This window comes from Python bivittatus, unplaced genomic scaffold (genome assembly GCF_059951505.1).
Source record: "Python bivittatus isolate LINGU-HERP-01145 unplaced genomic scaffold, Pbiv_v1 ctg000340_np1212, whole genome shotgun sequence".
Classification (NCBI taxonomy): Eukaryota; Metazoa; Chordata; class Lepidosauria; order Squamata; family Pythonidae; genus Python; species Python bivittatus.
The window spans coordinates 613,103-632,500 of NW_028277056.1; the positions used below are offsets into that span (position 1 = coordinate 613,103).

The 19,398-nt window shown below is 51.5% G+C and overlaps 2 protein-coding genes across 2 annotated transcripts; one reads left to right on the top strand and one right to left on the bottom strand.

Annotated features, from left to right (window-relative positions):
- Positions 1 to 1,062: 1,062 nt before the first annotated feature.
- On the bottom strand, positions 1,063 to 2,556 carry LOC148216012 (olfactory receptor 52P1-like). Its single transcript, XM_088140833.1, has one exon. The coding sequence runs from the start codon at positions 2,554 to 2,556 to the stop codon at positions 1,585 to 1,587; it is 972 nt and encodes a 323-aa protein (XP_087996959.1). The 3' UTR covers positions 1,063 to 1,584.
- An 8,471-nt stretch (positions 2,557 to 11,027) lies between these two features.
- Positions 11,028 to 11,990, top strand: LOC103067071 (olfactory receptor 52E4-like). The gene has a single exon (XM_007445423.2). The coding sequence runs from the start codon at positions 11,028 to 11,030 to the stop codon at positions 11,988 to 11,990; it is 963 nt and encodes a 320-aa protein (XP_007445485.2).
- Positions 11,991 to 19,398: the final 7,408 nt, after the last annotated feature.

The following is a 19,398-nucleotide window of genomic DNA, read 5'->3' on the forward strand; positions in this document are numbered from 1 at the left end:
TTTGTTACAACTACGTAGCCCATAAAACCTACATAGTGGCTAACACTAAAACAACTAACAACTACTCAGAGAGGCTGCACATTTTCCTCCCCTTGTATTATAGCTCTATGCCACCCCCACTGGGTAACTAGCATACACACGCCAATAGGTGGCAGTAAATAGCACAATACACAACACACAATAACAGGTGTTTTTCACATGATCTCTGTAGTCAAAATATTATTTGTTATTGTTGTAGAGATAACGGGATGAATCCTTTCCCATGAGAAAGAAAATCCTGACAGTGCCTAAACAGGATCCGATCAGGAGGATCACCCATAAGATGCAGAGAGCTGTCTTTTGGGATTCCCAGTAACTGTGCCCAATTCAGAGGTGAAACTGGGCTTGTTGGCTGGTTTGTTCTTGCTAATCAGCCAATTACTGTTTCGCAACTGCGGCTTCAGTCCTCATTCCTGTTCTCTCTCTATGGCCCAACCTCCTCAATGGACTTCTTTAGTGCCGATCAGTCCCCTTGGCACTCAGTGCGCCTTCATGCCCCGCCCATCCACTCTTGCCCCTCCCTCCTCTGGCTTTCTGGAGCCCTCCTCAACCCATGGGTAGTGTAAGCCCTTTGAGGTGGACCAGACTCCAGAAGAAATGCTGGAACTCTGCTTCACTGAGAAAGGCTGAAATAAGAGAAGGCCTGGCCGCATTTCTCATTCCCTCCCTCGAGAGCCAAGGCAGGGCGGTCTTGAGTTCCTTCCTCAACCCTTCCTGCCTTCCTGAGCTCCGTGGAAGTTTTTGTAATGGCTGCCACAGATTCCCTTCAGGCCGACCTCCACATTCCTCCGCAGGTCGCCCGGGCATAGTGGTGGGAAGGCTGAACCAAGCACGAGAACGTAGGGGCGCCTCCTCAGTTCCCGAGCCCAAATGGCAAGGGGGCTTCATGGGAGCGGCTGACATGAAGGCCTAGGTCGTATGGAGGTCTGCTGGGCAGGGGGACTTGAGAGGGTGCGTCTCTTTGGGGGGGGCAAATTCTCAGAGGGTTCGCTCACATTTTCAACAGAGAGAGAGGGGTTCAGGATCTCATGCAGTGATGAAACTCTCAAGGAAACGCGCAGCACAAAGAGACCCTATGATAACTTATAAAGCTTTATTAATTACAGTTGCTTAAGCTTCTTCCTCTCTCTCTCATACTCACTTGCTCTGCTATAAGGCTGGCCAGGTGAGGTGCAGGGGCTAGGGAAAACAGGACCCCAAAGCTTCAGGACATTTGTTTAGAGATGAGTTGCAAGGCAAGAGCTGTCAGTGAGAGATGTTGGCTTTGGGTTCAGTTCTGGCTCAGGGAGGATCAGCAGTGGACATTTCTCTTCCTGAAGCATTTCTCCATCCAGGACCAAATCTTGGTGCTGGAAAAAGTGGCGGTGGGGTTGTTGAAGCTAGTGCTGATCTGGCAGTGCTTAAAGAGCTTGTTAATTGTGGCCTAACTGGTTGCTTAGGATCTCTGGTGGACTTCAAGGTGACAACCTCCAAAACTCTGTTGGGTGACAGATCTTCTTGGGGAGGTGACCCTTCAGCCAACAGTTGCAACAGTGCTTGGCAAGGTCAAAAGGCATCAGTGCCCCCTGAAGAAAAGAGTCGCAGCACCCTGTCCCGGATCTTCTTAGTCCGTATACCATAGATGATGGGGTTCAGCGTAGGTGGAACTACGAGGTACATATTAGCAATGAGGATGTGGACAGAATGGGGGACATTGTGGCCAAAGCGGTGGGTGAGGAAGGAGAAGACGGCTGTTGTGTAAAAGACGAGGATGACACAGATGTGTGAGCCGCAGGTGCCCAGGGCCTTGAGGCTGGCTTCTTTGGAAGGCAAGTGGCAGACCGTGCGCAGGATCAGGCCATAGGAGAGACTGATGAAGCAGACATCGAAGCCTCCGATGAGGAAAGCCAGGGTGAGGCTATAGCCTCCGCTGGCTGCCGCATCTGCACAAGCGAGTTTCAGCAGAGCCATGAACTCGCAGTAGCTGTGGACGATGACCCTGGACTTGCAGAAGGGCAGCCGGCGCACCAGGAGTGGGTGTGGGAGGAACAGCACTAGGCCCCGAGCCACCACAGCCAGCCCCACCTTGGCTAGAAGGGCATTGGTGAGGACAGTCGCGTGGTGCAGAGGGTTACAAATGGCCATATAGCGGTCGTACGCCATGGCCAGAAAGAAGCCAGACTCCATGGCAGTGAAGGAGTGGATGAAGAACATCTGGGCCAGGCAGGCATTGAAGCTGATGTCCTTCCTCCCAAACCAGAGGATGGCTAGTAGCTTGGGCAGGGTGGAGGAGGAGAGCACCAGGTCTGTGAGGGAAAGCATGCATAGGAAGAGGTACATGGGCTCATGCAGACTGGGCTCCATCTTGATTGTGAGAAGAAGGCCAACGTTCCCCAGCAGGGCCACCACATACATGGAGCAGAAGGGGATGGAAAGCCAGGTGTGCAGGGATTCGAGCCCTGGGATGCCCAGGAGGGTAAAGGCATCATGAAGCGTGGCCGTGGCATTCATAGGAGCACCAGACTTGATGTGCTGCATCGTGCATGTTCATCTACAGAGGTACATCAGTCAAAGTTGCCCTTGGACAGGAGGAAAGGAGGATTATATCAAGGAGAGGGAAAGGGCTGAGGGTGACGAGAATTTAGGTCATGACTTTAGACACGGCAACTTCTCTATGACACTCAGCCATTCTCTAGTTGAGTGCCAGAATGGTTGCACTAGGCAATTGTACACGTGCATTAGCTCATTTATGCACATGCTACCAGCTGTATGTGTATGAAGGTAGATAGGTAGATAGGTAAATAAGTAGATAGGTAGATGTTATAGGTAGATGATACAGATGATGATAGAGAGATAGAGATGATAGATAGATAGATAGATAGATAGATAGATAGATAGATAGATAGATAGATAGATAGATAAGAGAGAGAGAGAGAGAGAGAGAGAGATAATAGACAGAAAGTAGAGTCAGCCAATCTTGTCTGATGGGCTGGCCCTAGTATCTCTTGGGTGAGAGACCATCCAGAATTTCTGCACCTATAGGCTGCCTGGGAGTCATTTGTTTACCAAACCCCAGAAGAAGGCAGTGGCAAGCAATATCCATATTATGGCTGATGTGGGTCTTCCGGGCTGTGTGGCCGTGTTCTGGAAGTTTTGGTTCCTAACGTTTCGCCAGCATCTGTGACCGGCATCTTCAGAGGACAGGAGCACAGACAGGATAATAATATCCATATTATTTTGCAAGAAAAGCACTTGGAAGTGCCCATCTAACCACCGGGAATCCAACACAACTGAGTTTGAGCTGTGGGGGAAATGCCCACTTAAGGGAGGAACCCGTGTCTTGAGACAGATGCCACAAAACCTCTTTTCTTGGCACGCACAACTACAGCAGTCTAGGCTCCTCACCAAAGGAGCGCGGGAGGGCCCCAAAGCCTGCAAGGCCACAGGTTATATACCCTCAGAAATGACAGATAAGCTTACAAAGGCAATGTAAATTATAGCATGACCTTTACTGCAGGAATGTAGGATCTGATAGCAACATGGGGTGACCCGGCGCCTCGAAATTCAGTTTCTAAGGAGGCAGACTGTGGGCTGGGGAGGAGGGGGAAGCTTGCATGAAATGCTGTGGGACCAGCTGTATGAGCGAGGAGGTCCCTGTCTCACCTGGGTGGGTTTCCGTGGGCCCAGTTCCCCAAAGAGAAATTGCAGAAAGGTGTTGGTATCTGGGGAGAAACCAGCTTGCCCTTCCCCAGATACGAGGATCTGCCAAGGAGACTCCACCTTCTGTGGAGACATGGGTGGAAGGAGACCTTCTCAACAGGGCCCTGCATTAGGGAATGGCCCCAGACAGAGCCAGGCTAATCCGACATGGCTTAGTTGCAGCATCTACCAGAGCACGCGGGTTGCGGGGAGAGGAACGGTCTTCATTTTGTTCCATAGGTCTCATTTTATTGTATTTGCTTCACCTTTTTTTTAAGTTGAGGTCTGTGGCCCAGAGAACCGGGGATACAGGGCAGAGAAATATTCACGTTTTAAAACTAGGACCGTGGACACTTACCCCCCCCCGTACCCAATGCTGCTCCCTCCCTTCTGTTTCTCTGCCGCTGAGCTAGACGCGAGCCGTTCTGCCCAGAGACTGACCTGGGAGGTGGAAAGCGATCACCCGTCCACTCCAGACACGCTGCACGCTGGCGCTTTCTCTGCAAGGAGGGTGCAGGAGTCATCAGCCAGGCAGCTTACAACTGGTCCTTCCCCACCGCTTCGGTGGCCTTGGGGGGGTTTCGGTCACTCCTACAGATCCCAGGTCCTTTGCACAAGGAGCCCCAGAGACCCAAAGGGCTTGCCTCCCTCTCAGCGCAGATACCAGGCAGATCCAGAGTGGAGCCAGCGATGACGATGGCATCAACTGCCAAGCGGGGAACTGATGTTCTTCCCCGACTCTGGAGAACATCGCGGTTGCTGCAGAACTGGCCTTTTATTGCTCGGGCATTTCTGTCTTGCAATTCAGATTGCGGGAATGCTCGCTCTCCCCCCAGTGGCAGAGCTGGAGTTTTCTGGCGTTTACTCCCCCATCGGAGCTCGTTAACAGAAAGGATATTAGATAATATCCAAACAATGGTTCATTTCCCAAGCCGGCAAATTACAGTGAGTTGCTGGTCTGGGAGCCTGACTGAGGCGAGAGCAAGTCTCAGGGTTGCCTAGTTCCATACAGAAAACTGATCAAAGACAGTAGCAAGACCCCTCATTACTTTGCCCCTGCCCAGGACTGCATGGCAAGGAAAAGACCCCTCAGCATCCCTCAAAGTGGGAAGATGGCACAATAACCTCCTTTGAAAAGCAATACAAGGACATGGAGACACAGAGGGTGCTGATTGTTATTCATAGACAAAGGATCTTCTAGCCCACCCCCTTGCCAAGGACAGGAATCCTCAGGCCACTGCAGACAAATGGCTGCCGGGCCTTTATTTGAAAACCTCCGGGGATGGAGCCCCCATGCTTCAGGAGGCAGGCCGTCCCACTCCTTCGTAGCTCTCACGGTCAGGAAATTCCTCTTTATTTCAAGTTTGGATCTCTCTCTGTTAAGCTTCCACCGGTTGGTTCTTCTCCTACCCTCGGCAGTTCTGGAGAACAAATCCATCCCCTCTTCCCTTCAAAGATTGGGTCGCTATGATGTCTCCCCGTAGCCTTCTCTTCCTTAGGCTAAACAGGCCCAGTTCCTTAACCGTTCTTCATAGGATAGAGTCTCCAAGCCCTTCACCATCTTCTCTGCACTCTTTCCAGTTCCTCAGCATCGTTCTTGTTAGCAGAAATCCACCGCTGCAGCCATTATATTGCATTTATTTATTAGAATTTTTAAAACCGTTTCCATGACTGGAAACCCCTTATGGACTTTTTGTTGCGAAAAAAGAAAAATGAACTTGTGATTTATGGGTTTGAGGGTTAGAAAAGGTAGCTTATGGAAAGAAGGAAATGGTGATGTAACCTTAGAGAGGGTAAAATATAAATGCATTTATAACCACTGTCAAAAAGATTGGAAGCTGCTTCTTTATAATCTTTTTCTTTCTTTTTCTTTTTCTTTTCTACAAGTAGTCCACAGTTTATGATCATTCATTCACAATCATTCAAAGTTACAACAGTACTGAACGAAGAGACTTACGACCCGTGCCCGAAGTTACGGCCACTGCAGCATTCCTGCAGTCATGTGATCAAAATGCGGGTACTTGGAAACCTGCCCACACTTACAACCACAGAGACACTTCAAGTCCCCTCACCCACCTATCACCCCCATCTCTGCCCTTTTGGCCACCCTGGACCCTGCCTTGTGGGGCAGCAAGCAGCCCCAGAACTGCACAGCTCTAGGGCTGCAAGAAGCCCCTGAGCTGCAGCGCAGTGCAAAGCTGCAGCCACCCCTGGAAGTCGGAGGTACTCCCTTACTTTACTGAGGCTCAGGACTGGGAGGGCCAAGCCCAGAATGGCTTGGACTGGGGTGGGTACTTGGCTAACAAAAGGTGGAATTAGCTTAACAATGGCAAGGGGAATTGCCAGGACTGCAGTCGCTAAGTGATGTGGTCACGTGACATCTCGCTTTACAACCACATCACTTAGCGTCTGAAGTTCTGGTCCCAATTGGAGTCATAAGTCAAGGGCTACCTGTATTTCTTTTTCTATTTTCTTTCTTACATATTCACTGTTCTTTCTTATTTTCTTTGTTTCTTTTCTAATATTGTTTTTATCTTGTTAAAAATTTCTTTAGAACTGTAAAATAGCCAAAGCACTCTGAGCAGTTTACAATAAAACATTTTAAAACTACAGTCTGTATAAAAGCACATACAATAAAATGCAACATAAAAACATATTATAAACTAGGCAGCTGCAAGGTGGTCATCCAAAGACTAAAACAATACAAATTAAAAGCCAGTTAAAGGAAGACCTCTCACAGCTGATTGGCAGTGCCTCTGGAGTCCAGCCAAGCATCGCCTGACCACTGTCTCTGCTGCCCAAGCCTTCTGACCTGCAGACCCCGCTGATCTCCATCTCCCTCAGGCTGTCAGCCCTATCAGGTAGACCAGACTAGGAAACAGACACAGTGTAGACCTAGAGCTACTTTTATTAGAACAGTTAGAGTAACAGAAGGTGCTTCCCCTCCTCCCTCTTTTATCTTCATGTGAATGGGGGGCAGGGGGTAGCTGTCTGCAGTGTTTTTATAAACCACTTTCTTAGCCCAGGCTCAAGCCTCATTTACCTGATTGTTGCCTTGGCAATGGATTTTCCCTCTGTCCATCAAGGCCATCCTCTATACTCACCACAGGCTGCCAGACGGCTCTGCCTCCCAGAGGCTGCCTCAGAGGTGCTGTGCTCCGCCAGATCCCATAACTGCTGATCCACACAGCCCCAGTTTGCAGCTCCCCGTGCGACTGGACTTCCTGACTCCACTTCAAGACTACCAACCCTCCACAACTTGCTAAAAACTCTCAAATGTCTATGACCCCTGCTGACATACACCTGGACGTGGCTTTGCAAGATCTGATGCCCCAGCCACATCTGGCTGGGTGCCAACCGCACATGGCTGGGCAAGATCAAGCAAGCAAGAATGTCCCAGATATCAAGATAGTGTCTTTAATACCAGTCTGGGGTGAAGCTCCCCAGAATCTGCAAGTGGAATGCCCCGCCTTAATTTACAGCAGTGTTTTTCAACCACGGCAACTTTAAGATGTATGGACTTCAGTTCCCAGAATTCCCAGTGCAGCCATGCTGGGATTCTGGGAGTTGAAGTCCACACATCTTAAAGTTGCCAAGGTTGAAAAACTGATCTATAGTGAGTTCATTCAGGGGGAGGCCCTGTGAATTGTTGAACCGCTTCTTCCCAGGTTTCTTGCCACCTGGGCTGGGTTGCCTTTTGTCCTGTTCCAGACTGAGCAATCACACAGTAGCGAGTTTGCGGCTGGTTTAACAATAGGGTTTGTAACTCAAACATCTAAGCAAGCAGATGCAATGCTTGGGCTAACACATAAGTTCTGGGAGCAATGCAGGGGAGGTGGGACTTGCCCTACAGTCAGGATATAGTGCCGCTAGTGCCCACTCAGGTTGAGGGACCCAAAGCCAGAAGTCCACAAAGACCAGCCCAGAGTCGTAGATGTAGGAGTCAAGAGGCCAGGCTAGAAGGCAAGGCAACAACAGACTGTAAGTCTGGGGAAAACAAGGTGAGGCGATGGCAGAAAAGCAAGAGTTCCACACACTGGTCCATCTTCTCACACTCAGAGTCTGAACATAGGACTGGAATTCATGTATGTCCAACACTGGAGAGTTGGTTCAATAGAGGGCCAAGGGCTTGGAGGTTGCTCTTATGCAGCCCCAGGGGCTGGCATGGCTTGGTTAGGGACATTCCTGCCCTCTCCTTTCAAGGAGATGGGCGAATGGCCTTTGCCAAGCCCTTCATAGCTGCCATCATGACCTTGGGCTGGGTACCCTGCCAAAATCTGGCCCTCATTATCAGTCTCACCTGCTCAGGTTCTCCTGAACCTGCTGCTGGTTGCTGACGGTCTGCCTGGTCCGCCTCTTCAGCCCCGGACGCAGAGGACTCAGAGGAGACCACGCCAGTTCAGTGAAACAGTGATTGGTGTGAAATGCCTGGTTTTTGGCCACACAGGTGGGGATTTCAATTGGCTCCCTGTCCCTTTCTCACAGGACTAGAGAGTATCCCTGGAAGTATCCCGGTGAGGCATTTAGGAAGGCAGGTTCCCACAGCAAGAGTGGTGAGACTGCCTCAGCCAGCGCTATTAAATGGCCAGGCCGCAGGTCATCAGGCTGACTGTCCATTACTCCACATGCAGAAAGCAGGAGGGATGTGAGCGCCTTTGCCTCACTCTCTCCTATTTCTTTTCCGGACTTCCCATCACGTGACCTGAAAAGGAACAGCGTGATGGATTTGTTTTCATGCGTGCATGCGTGTATGGAATTTCCATCGTTTCTATCCTACAAAACTTCTAATCTCTCCATATCAACCTGCACATTTCTTGCCTTGCAACGTCCAGCCGTTAATTCACACCCACCCTGCCACTTCCTGCCCGGTCTCTGGTGTGGCAGCTGTGATCCTGCTGTCCTTGGGGAAAGACTCAAGGCCTTGGGAACGTGGGCGCAAGATGGCCTTGCGCGATCCTCTGTGCAACTCAGCCCCCAAAGATGCCCCCCGGAGAGCTCCAGGCCATAAAAGCTGCTCCTTGCGCAGCCAGGCGAGCAGATGCAAGGGACCCGCAGTCTGGGATGCAGCCACTGGCAGACCCTCCCCTCGGGCAGACCAGCCGTCAGTTTCCATGGCTGAGCCCGCCTGGCAGGGGCTCTTTCCAGGTGAGCGGGCAGGGCAAGGGCTGGAGAGGCCAGGAGGGGTCTGGGCAAGGGCACAGGCAGCTGCTGGATGATGGGAACTCTAGTTGCTGCTGGTCCCTAGGCTTGATCTTGACCTCGCGGAGCAAAGAAAGATCTATAGGTAGTAATGATTTAATGGTTAAAGGCACAAGTCTAGAAGCCAGGAGGCTGTGAATTTCCCCCCTTAGGCATATCTGTGTCTTGGGAACCAGGCTGAGGGCAGCGGCAGCGGCTGAGAGATGGGAATGCTGGCCTTGGGTGGTTCTGCTCTGTTTCCACCTGGCAACTGGTCTTGCTCTACGCCAGTCCAAAGTTAACCGGGAAGGTTTAAACTAAACCGGAAGGGGGAGGAAGGTGGACCCCAGATTCAGGTAGAGAAGTTCTGTACCTCAGGAAGGTGGCTGCACATGGGAGTGGAACGGGAGGAAATGATGCTCAGAAATCCTCAAGCCGTGATGGTACGGAGACCAATAAATACTGGGGTGCCTGATCTCCAGGGTCAGTACCTGAATGCACTGAGCGTGGTTAGCCAGCCAACTAAAAATCCTGACTTGGGAAAGTAAATATGACCATTTGGGCATCAAGGGATAGTCAAAAGAAATCGACCCAACAAAAATGGAGGTGAAGAAGCTGTGGACCTCTACAGAAAGTCATGATCTCAAATCTGGAGGTCCTCCTGTGGAAAGCATCTGGGTCAGAGGAAAAGGAGGAAGAAACCAGGGGATGCCCTTGGGGGACTCTGCTAGAGGCCCCCACCCAGGCAGAGCTTTCGGGAACCACTTTCTAAGTCCACTCAGCAAGTTTTCAGGAGGGCAAACTGTGGTAAAGGGAGACCTCCCCTCTCCCAGGATCTGCTGGGGAACTGGCTCTGGAGCAAGTTACCGGGGTCCAATAGGTTTTTCATCTCTCTTGCTGACTATTTCATGTTTCAGAAGATGGAAGAAACAAGGGGTCAGCTGTCCCATAAGTAACCTTGAGCAGGAGAGAGGAAGCAATCAACAGATGGAAGGTGTCAGGCACCGGGGCAGAACTGACCACCACATCATGCTGGCATTAAAGCCAATGGGGAGGAGGGCTGGAGAAGTCAGTCAGCTATCTTGGATTTCAAGAGGACAGGTGTTACTGAGCTCAGGTGAAAGGTGGGCAGAATAAATGGCCCGAAATCCTGAAGCATAAACAAGCCCAAGAGGGGTCAGGGTTCCTGAAAGCCCAGGTGCATCTGATCCTATGGAAGGGGAAATGGGAGAAGTTTAAAGAGGTCTGTTTGGACAAATAACTGAGCTCCGGAGAACTTGAGGAGCAAAATAGGGATGTCTGAGATAGGAAGGTGCTGCTAAAAACAGAGCAGGAGCAGAACCTGGTAGCAGAGCTTAAAAGGACGGAGCATGAAGGCTAAAGCGAAGGACGAGGAGAGGCTGGTGAGGAACCAGAAAGGGTGCCGGGAGGAGCTCCGAGGCTACATCCTACAGAGAGTGCTTGAAGGAGCTTGGTACATTTAACCTAAAGAAAAAAGGCTGAGGGGCAGCAGTCTTCCAATACATGAAAGATGTCACAGGGAAACCCCCTGTAGATTTATTCTCTGTAGTGCCTGAGCACAGGACAAGAACCAACAGGTGCAGTTTTATAGAGGGAGATCCAGCCTCAAAATAAGGAGGGATTTCCTGACCATGAGCGCTACAAAGCAGCGGGACAGCCTGCCTTCTGGAGTTCTGGGGCTCCCTCACCGGAGGCCTACAAAGGTTGGAGGGCCATTTGTCTGGGGCAGAAGAGGTTTCTTGCCCAGACCTCCGGGGTCCCTTTCAACCTTTGGATTCTATGCACGCAACACAGAATAAGGAGGGTTATCTTCAGCGATTCATAGAGGCTGTTTTCCTGCCCTCCCAAAAGGGGTGCTCCCCGCTCTTTACAGAGGTGTAAGACCTTCCCTCTTGTGCCTCCAGAGATGGAGAAGCTCTCTATCTCCTTCCTTTCCATGATTCTTATTTCCCGTTGCTTCCAGGGTCCTTTTCACACTGGGCTGGTTGCTCCTCGTTTGCACGGCTGCTGCTTGTCGCAATCTGTGTCTAAAGTCCAGTGCTGGAACATGCTGGCCTGTTTTTCTTATCGGCAAGGATAAAGTGACTTTCCCTCCACTGAGATCTGGGGGAATGTCCACATCTAATAACTCCCACTTTCATTCTCCCACCTGCATCTTGCTTGGTGTGCCGGGACTGGAGCCTCTCCATCCCTGGCTCTCCATCCCTGTCTGTGCTGGGTATGTTATTGCTCTTCTGGGGAACGTCACCATCCTCTTTGTTGTGAAGATGGAAGCCAGCCTCCACCAGCCCATGTTCTACTTCCTCTGCCTGCTCTCCTTCATAGACCTGGGTCTCTCCACCTCCACCCTGCCCAAGATGCTGGCCATTTTCTGGTTTGGCCTGGGGGAGACCACTTTTGGTGCCTGCCTGGCCCAGATGTTCTTCATCCACACTTTCACAGGGATGGAATCTGCGGTGCTCTTGGCCATGGCCTTTGACAGGTACGTGGCCATCTGTGACCCTCTGAGATATACCACCATCCTGACCAAGGAGCAGGTGACCTGGATATGTGTTGTTGTGGTGTTGCCACCAACAATTCTTGTAATTCCCATGGCTTTGTTGACTCTCCGCTTGCCCTTCTGCAATGCCCATATCATCATCGCACATACATACTGTGAGCACATGGGCATTGCCCAGCTGGCCTGTGCAGATATCCGGGTGAACAGCGCCTATGGCTTATTTACTATTGCCTTTCTTATGCTGAGTTTAGCCTTTGTTTTTGGGTCCTATGTGCTAATCCTAAAGGCGGTTTTCCATCTCCCTTCTAGGGAGGCCCGGCTCAAGTCCTTGAGCACCTGTGGCTCCCACGTTGCTGTAATTTTTGTCTTCTACACACCAGCCTTCTTCTCCTTCCTCACCCACCGCTTTGGACATAACATTCCCCACTTTGCCCACATCCTCATTGCCAACCTCTATATCATTCTGCCTCCAATGCTCAACCCAGTCATTTACGGAGTGAGGACCAGGGAGATCCGGAAAAGAATTCTGCATTTGTTCAGCCCTGGAAGGGGAGCTTTGACCAACATTTCCTGATGTTTTTGGTGCAAGTAAAAAACCTATATGTATTAATACTTTGCACCAGAGTTTGCTGGACACCAGGTGACCACAGCCAGAACACCTAGCAGTGAAGCACTGAAGTACAAGCTCCTGATTAAAGAGCTTGTCTTTCAACTGGTAAAAATAAGGAAAGCTGGATTTCAACGTAGTGTTTTATAAAGCAGATTTTTAAAAGGGAGAATGCAGCATAGATTTTATAGCATCACTGAGAACATATAAGTAGCAGGGCTCTGTTTGTAGAGCCCACGAAGTCTTCCCGAGGGTTGCAGACCCTCCCTTCTGCAGCCTGGACAGGAACTGGAATATCCGGAGTAGCTGGGAAGCACCGCTTAGTCTCATTTTGGGATCTGAACAGAAAATGTCTGCCTTATTCTACCCACAGTGGCTAAGGATGCTTTAAACCTGAATTGTACATGCTTTTCTTTCTAAGAACAGATCCGTGGCTGCACAGCTTACCTATTTCTGGCTTAGTTCATCAGACATAATTTGGTCTCCTCCCCTCTCAGGTCAGAGTGGGACGAAGGGACAACGAGGCAAGTGTAGCTGGGCCCCACCTTCCCTTCTCTCCTCCCTTTCCATCAACATCATCTTCCAAAATATTTCCAGTGCTGCACACCTGACCTCAAACTAGAAGACAGACATAAGCCAGCCCCCAAACTTTCCTCTCTGGTTGTCTGGCAGACCAGGAAATCCGTTCACTCCTGGGGAAGTGGGCTGGGCTGAACCAAAAACGACAAACCAAAATACACTCCCCATTAACCCACAAGCCCCAAATATAAAAGCATTAGCAGCCTAAAAGCAGTCAGAAAAAAGAAACAGAAAGCCAGCTTAGTGCACACATGCTTCCTGACAGCAACTGTGGGGCTGGAAGAGAGAGAAGTGGAGAAAAAGAAAAAGAATTTCTAGGCCGCACCCCAGGCATCAATCCATGCAGAAACCTCGCCCTGCCCCTGCTCACTCCCCCTGTCTGGAGGTCCTCAGCTTGAGCGACCCCCCCGCCCCCATCCTCCTCTCTCCTTAGCCCTGCAAGGCTGTGACTGTCAGGGCAGCACCATGAAAACAGCTGATGCCGAAGACCTCCGTCGCAAGGCTCTGGGGGGTCCTCAGATCGGATCCAAGATGCAGCACCTGTGAAGGAATGCAGTGGAGCACCAGGTTCTCAGGAAGGAAGTTGCACATTCCAGGAGTTGGGAGGGAGGAGGACAAGAGACAACACAGTCCGGAGCAGGAGCGTGGGAAGCGGAAGAGATTTAGGATAGCCCCTCCCTAGAACCTCCCGGGGTATATCCACTAGTTGCAATAGTGCAGATTTAGTCTGGCAAAATTCTGTCTGTATGGTGTAAGCAATAAAAGAACTGAACTTGGCTGGACTGTTTCCATGTTGTTCTTGGGCTGGGCCTGACAGCACCCAAGAGACCTCTTTGGATTTTTTTTTTCTCCCTTATTATTAACATAGCAAAACAAAACAAGTTTCATTTTCCCTGTGTGTGTGTGTGCAACATCCTAGCAGCTTACCTAACACAGACAATTCCCTTCTCCCTATTCCCCAACTTTCTTCCTGGCAAGCAGTGAGAAGTGGCAATAAAACTAAAACAGAAGGAGAATCAACAGAGATGTGATCAATGCACAGCCGCCAGGCGTTTCTACCAGCAAAGTAAAGCCCCCCACCAGTCTACTCGGTTATGTGTGTAGCCAAGTGATGGTGAAATATGAGCATTCCTATGCCTACTTCCTACTTAGAGATAATTAAGGGGGTCAGTTATGCTGGCTGGCTCCCTCTCTCTCGTCGGTCATTTCTCTGAGAGGCGTTTCCTCCCACTGGGTGACCAGACATCATCTTTCCCTTCACCCCTTTCAGTTTTTCCCCAAAGCGGTCTGCAATCGGTAGCTCTGTCCTATGCAGTCCTCTTCTCCAGACCTCCTCCCCCACCCCCAACTCGCAATCACTTCCAGAGTTGTGCCCCAGGATCCCCTGGAACAGCAAACCTTCCACAGCCAAGGCGGCTGAGACCCGCATTTGACTGCCAGCTATTACAGCTCTCCGTCCTAGAAGCTGTGAGGGAATTCCCCTAAGCTCAGTGGGCCACAAACCAATGGATGAAGAGTGCTTTGAAGCTGCTTTATTGCAACTGGGATTACAGGTATTCTCAATCAGGAGACAACAAAGTCTCCAAGCAAGCACTAGTATAAATTTGCTTACATACGTCATCTGCCTCCCTTCCCATATCCCTGTTTGGAGCAAGCAGCGGTTGTCAAGCAGTAGCTGGCTGATTAGCAAAGACCAGCCAACAAGCCCAGTTCCACCTTTGAATCGGGCAGAGTTACTGGGAATCCCAAAAGACAGCTCTTATGGGTGATCCTCCTGATCGGATCCTGTTTAGGCACCTGGTCTGCTTCCACAATGGCTCTAAGCAAGCTCCTTCTGGAAGGTCCCTTCTGGGCTTCCAGCATGTTTCCTGGGTGCTTTGTCTGCTACTTCGGGGGTCCCATGTTGTCTTTCACCTCTCCAGCTTTCTCCTAGTCCTTTGCCCGCTCAGCCACAGCCCCCTTTCCTCCGTGGGAAGGGCATGGGGACCGATCCTCTCTCTCCCAGCTCAGGGTCACTCTCGGATAAAAAGAGCGACGCATCTGGCTGAGCGTGTGTGTGCCAGGAGGGCGTTGAGAGCCACGGGCAGCTGCAGGCTTGGCAGGCGGGAGGGGAAAAGTACAACTCTCCTTCTCTGCTCACTGCTGGCTGGGGAATTCTGGGAGTTGACCCCCTCCCACTGCAAAATACAGGCCATATCTACTCTACAGGAACAAAGAGACTCGGAGTACAAGCTGGTCATGGGTTACAAGGTAGGTGTCAAGCATGAAGTCTCAGTAAGATAAGCATGCAATAAGGACATTTTAGAAAGACGTGCACTAAGCCGTTTCTTATCTCTACTGTGCTCCATGCAGGCTGTGCCAAGGGCCGCTCTGCTGCACGTATAATGCTGCTTAACTATGCAGTCAGAAACTTCCCTAATTTTCCCACGGAAGGAAGCGTTTGGAAGAGGCTCTGCCTCCCATGGCCGGCCAGAAGACGGTCTTGGCAGGGTCACAGGGATGGTTTCCCCTGACCAACATGACAGGTGCCTTCCTGAGACCCCTTGACCAGCGAGGACCCCTCGCTGTGTTCATCCACACACCCCCTCTGGTGACTGACCCACCCCTTTTGCCGGGGTCACCTAACAACCCTGAACTACCCTGAAAGAGCTGGGTTCACACAAGAAATCTCTTCCCCGATCCTGCCTCCTCCACAAGCCCAGCGTGAGCAGGTTGTGGAAGTGGCCTGGGTTCAGTTTGCTGCATGAAACTCGGACAGAGGACAGGGGCAGGATTCCTGGCTGGGCATGGTAGAACTGTTTGGAAGATGTCGATGACGACGATTTGTATTTGTATTTAAATTTATTAGCTGCCCAACTGCAGTGGGCTCTGGGCGTTGTACAAAACTAGAGAAAACATAAAAACAGCTAAAAACATTAAATCAGACAGATAGCTCAGACTAGAATAATCTAATTGACAGCAAAATCAACAAAACAGAACAGGAGCCGTTGAACAAAAGTTAAACCTCAACCCCAGGCCTGGGACCAAAGCCAGTTTTCAAAGCTTTCCAGAACCCTGGGAGGGAGGGCGCCATCCTTATCTCTGGGGGTGGGGTGGGGTGGGAGGATCCTGTCCCAGAGGGTGGGGCAGCAACAGAGCAGGCAGGCTTCCTAGGTCCCACAAGACGGCAATGTTTACTGGGGGGGACCCGGAGCACACCCGCTCTGCCGGAATGTCCCGCTTGGGCAGAAATAGTTGGAGACCAGCGGTCTCTCAGGTATCCAGGCCCTCTGCCACGCAGGGCTTTACAGGTAATAACCAGCACCTTGAATTGCACTCGGAAGCCAACTGGCAGCCAATGCAGCTTGCGTAGCAGTGGACACGTGGGCACATTGAGAGGCACCTGTTACTGCTCACACCACTGCATTTTGAACCAGGTATAGCTTCTGGGCGGTCTTCAAGGGCAGCCCCATGTAGAGTGCATTGCAATAATCCAGTTGTGAGGTGACCAGGGCATGAGTGACTGAAGGGCCTCCTGACTGAGGAAAGGGCACAATTGGCACACAAGATGAACCTGTGCGCAGGCCCTCCTGGCCATAGCTGCCACCTGCTCTTCAAGCGATAGCTGTGAGTCCAGAAGGACCCCCAAGTTGTGCAGCAGTCTTGACTGGGGAAGCGCAGCCCCACCCAAGACCACAGATGGTGACATCCTCGACCTAGGGGGGCCAAGCGGCTACAGCCACTCAGTCTTGCTTGGGCTGAGCTGAAGTCTGTTCTGCCCCATCGAGATCCAAACAGCCTCCAGACACAGGGTCAAGACATCAGAGCTTTGCCTGTGCCACTTGGGATGGAGATGTAAAGCTGGGCATCATCAGCATACTGATCATACTACACCCTGAACTGGAGGATGACCTCACCCAGTGGATAGGAGGGGGAAAAGCGTCGAGCCCCGAGGCACCCCACACGAGGGGCTGCAGACGCGCTCTCCCCCCGCCATCAACACTGAGTGGACCCGACCGCTGCGGAAGGAGGTCGGTGACTGGAGCGCACTGCCTCCCACTCCTAACTGCCGCAGCCAGTCCAGAAGGATACCACGGTTGACCGTATTGAAAGCCGCTGAGTGATCAAGGGGCATTAGGATGGGTGCACCGCCCCCTCCCAGCTCCGCCAAAGGTCATCGGTGCTGTCTCTGTACCACGCCCTGGCCTGAAGCCAGCTCGAATTGGGTGCGGATAATCCATTGGACCCGAAGGAGAGCTGCTGCGGGCCCCTCCTTCCAGGGCGGCCAAGGTGGGCCCGGTGGGTCTCCAAAGGCCTCTCGAGTAGGAGGAAAGCCGGGGAGGCTTTTCTCCGGCTGCCAGGATGTCCTTCTTGCCACTGTGGGCCGGCAGATACGTCTCCAAGCTGAGCCCTCTTTTTCTGGCCCGCCTGAAAATCCCCAGGCACACACGTGACCCAGAAGCTTTTCGGGGAGTAAAGCCGATGCTCTGGCTGGGAATCCACTTTGCTGCAGCCCCGCTTTGCGTGGAAAGGGGGTGGGACGGGGGGGGGGAGGAATGCTGGCAAGCACCCGGAGATCCAGGCGGGACTTAAGACTCTGCTGAAGACCCCCCCCCGCCGGTGAGTACAGATAAGAACTTCCAGACACCCACACTGACCAAGCGGATATGCAAGCACGCTGCCCAAATCTAACTCTCAGCATTCAGTCCCAGTTTTAATTAAATGACTCAAACCCCAGCTCCTTTTACTTTATCTGGGGGAGATGGGCGGCATACAAATTTAATAAATAAATAAAAAAACTGATTAGCCGCTAGCATCTTCCCTCCCCCCCTCCCCCCCACTGACTTATCCACAGCACAGCTTGGGGATGCTGACCGCTTTTCCTGCCTGTAAATGCACTGGGTTTTCTGCCCCCCTCCTCCTGAGCTCGCTCCGGCCCACTTTCCCGGCGCCCGGGCGCTCGGGGTTTGCTCTGCCCCATCCAAAGTCCTCGGGGCTTCCCTGTGCCACTTTTCCTCTCCCGTCTCTCTGCAATGCCTCCTCCGGCTTCGGCTGCCTCGGCGACTTCCCGGGGCCTCCTCCGCCCCGGCCGTGGATCGTGGGCCATCTGGCCGCTCAGCGCTGCTTTCTCTGCTCCACGCCTGGTCCGATCGCCTCTCGCTCCTGCAGCCTAGAGGACCCCACTCCCTTTTCTGGCTTCCTGCTCGGGCTTCTCTCTTTCAGACCCACAGGCCAGCCCTCAGGCGACCCCATGGTGTTTGGACTTCTCCTGTCTGTTCTCTGCCACTGCTTATGTGCCTGAGCTGTGCACCCGGCGGTCTGACCACCAAAGAGAGAGAGAAAGTTGACCTTGACAGATGCACAGAAGCCTTTTCTGTCTCAGGACCAGAAAACCTCCTTCTGCAGACTCCCCTGAAGGCCTCGCTCTTTGCTCTGGTGGGCACATTGGGCCCTCCGCAGCAGGGCTTCTTTGCACAAGGGCAGAGCTGCCTTCCCGGGTCAGGACTAGCCATCCAGGAGAGCAGGCCTGCAGGGCAGCACGTCGGCAACCAGGACAGCCACTGCGTGGCTGCCAACTGTGTCTGCTGGCCTTCTTTGTCCTGGACGGGGAAGGCGGAAAGCGGAGAAGTATTGCCGCTTAATTGGTGGACCGGGAAATGGGCTCCAGGCACTGTTGGTGACACCGAGGGGTTCAACCTTTATTGAATTAGAAAACAGATATGGCCACCCATCTTAAAGACATAAAGCCAGAGGGCTGTTCTCAAATGGTCCTGGAGCTTCATGGCTCGGAGAGCACTGGGAAAGGCCACCACTGGCCCTTCTGCTGGGGGTTCCTCCAGCGAACCCTGAAAGGAGCGCATCTTTTCCACACCCAGGCAGCCCGGGAGCGCCTCCTTCTTCCTCCACCGTTGCCCACCTGGCCCTGGTCCTGGCTGATTTCTAAGGCTGCTTTCTGGAGCTCTAGAAATGCTCATGTCTCCCCGGGCCTAGGAGGTCTTGGTCATCAAGACAGTGAAGGGCATTATTTTGATACACAATTTTATATTCTATATATACACAATTTTATATTTTATATATATACAGTATATATATGCTTCACATAATGTTTAACCATACCTGTAACAGTGCACTCTATTTTATTTCTAAAGGGTTAACTTGCTTTTGTTTTGTAAAGAGCACTGGTTTCTTCCCCCCCCCCCCCCCTTATCTCTTTGCTGAATGCCCGATTGTCTTCGAATAAGCAATTAGCCGAGTACAAGCTGTTTGTTGTACCAAGCTTTTTGCAACAGTTGTGAGGCCCTGCATTCTAGAGAGAGATAAGAAAAATCTTGTATGCCATTCCCTTGGTAACCAGAAGAAAAAGTTACATTTAAGTTTACCTTCCTAAGAACCACCTTTCACTTGCTCAGACCGTCCCAAAAATCCCTTGTATGGGTGTGAGGGGAGGTACTATCTGATTACAGATTTAAATGTCTATAAAGCCTCTGATGTTTGTTTTGTGAGGTGTGGTTCCATCAACATCTCTTGTTAATGTGTTGATTGGGGTCACCCAGCTGTGTCTTGATCAAAATACATCTGCTATTCATCAGAAGTCTCATCTCAAGTCTTCTTATTGGCTTTTTATTGAAACTTGGGAAATAAAAGTGCCATACAACAGATACGAGGGCAGAAGATTTCCCACCTGGACCGACTCTAGACCATTCATCAGCTTGATTTGCTGAAGATGGGAGAAGTGCCTTAGAAAAGCCAGCCCCTGCCAAAGGCGTCAGGACGTGTGCCCGCCAGCATGCTGGGAGTTGTAGTCCTGGCCCACCCA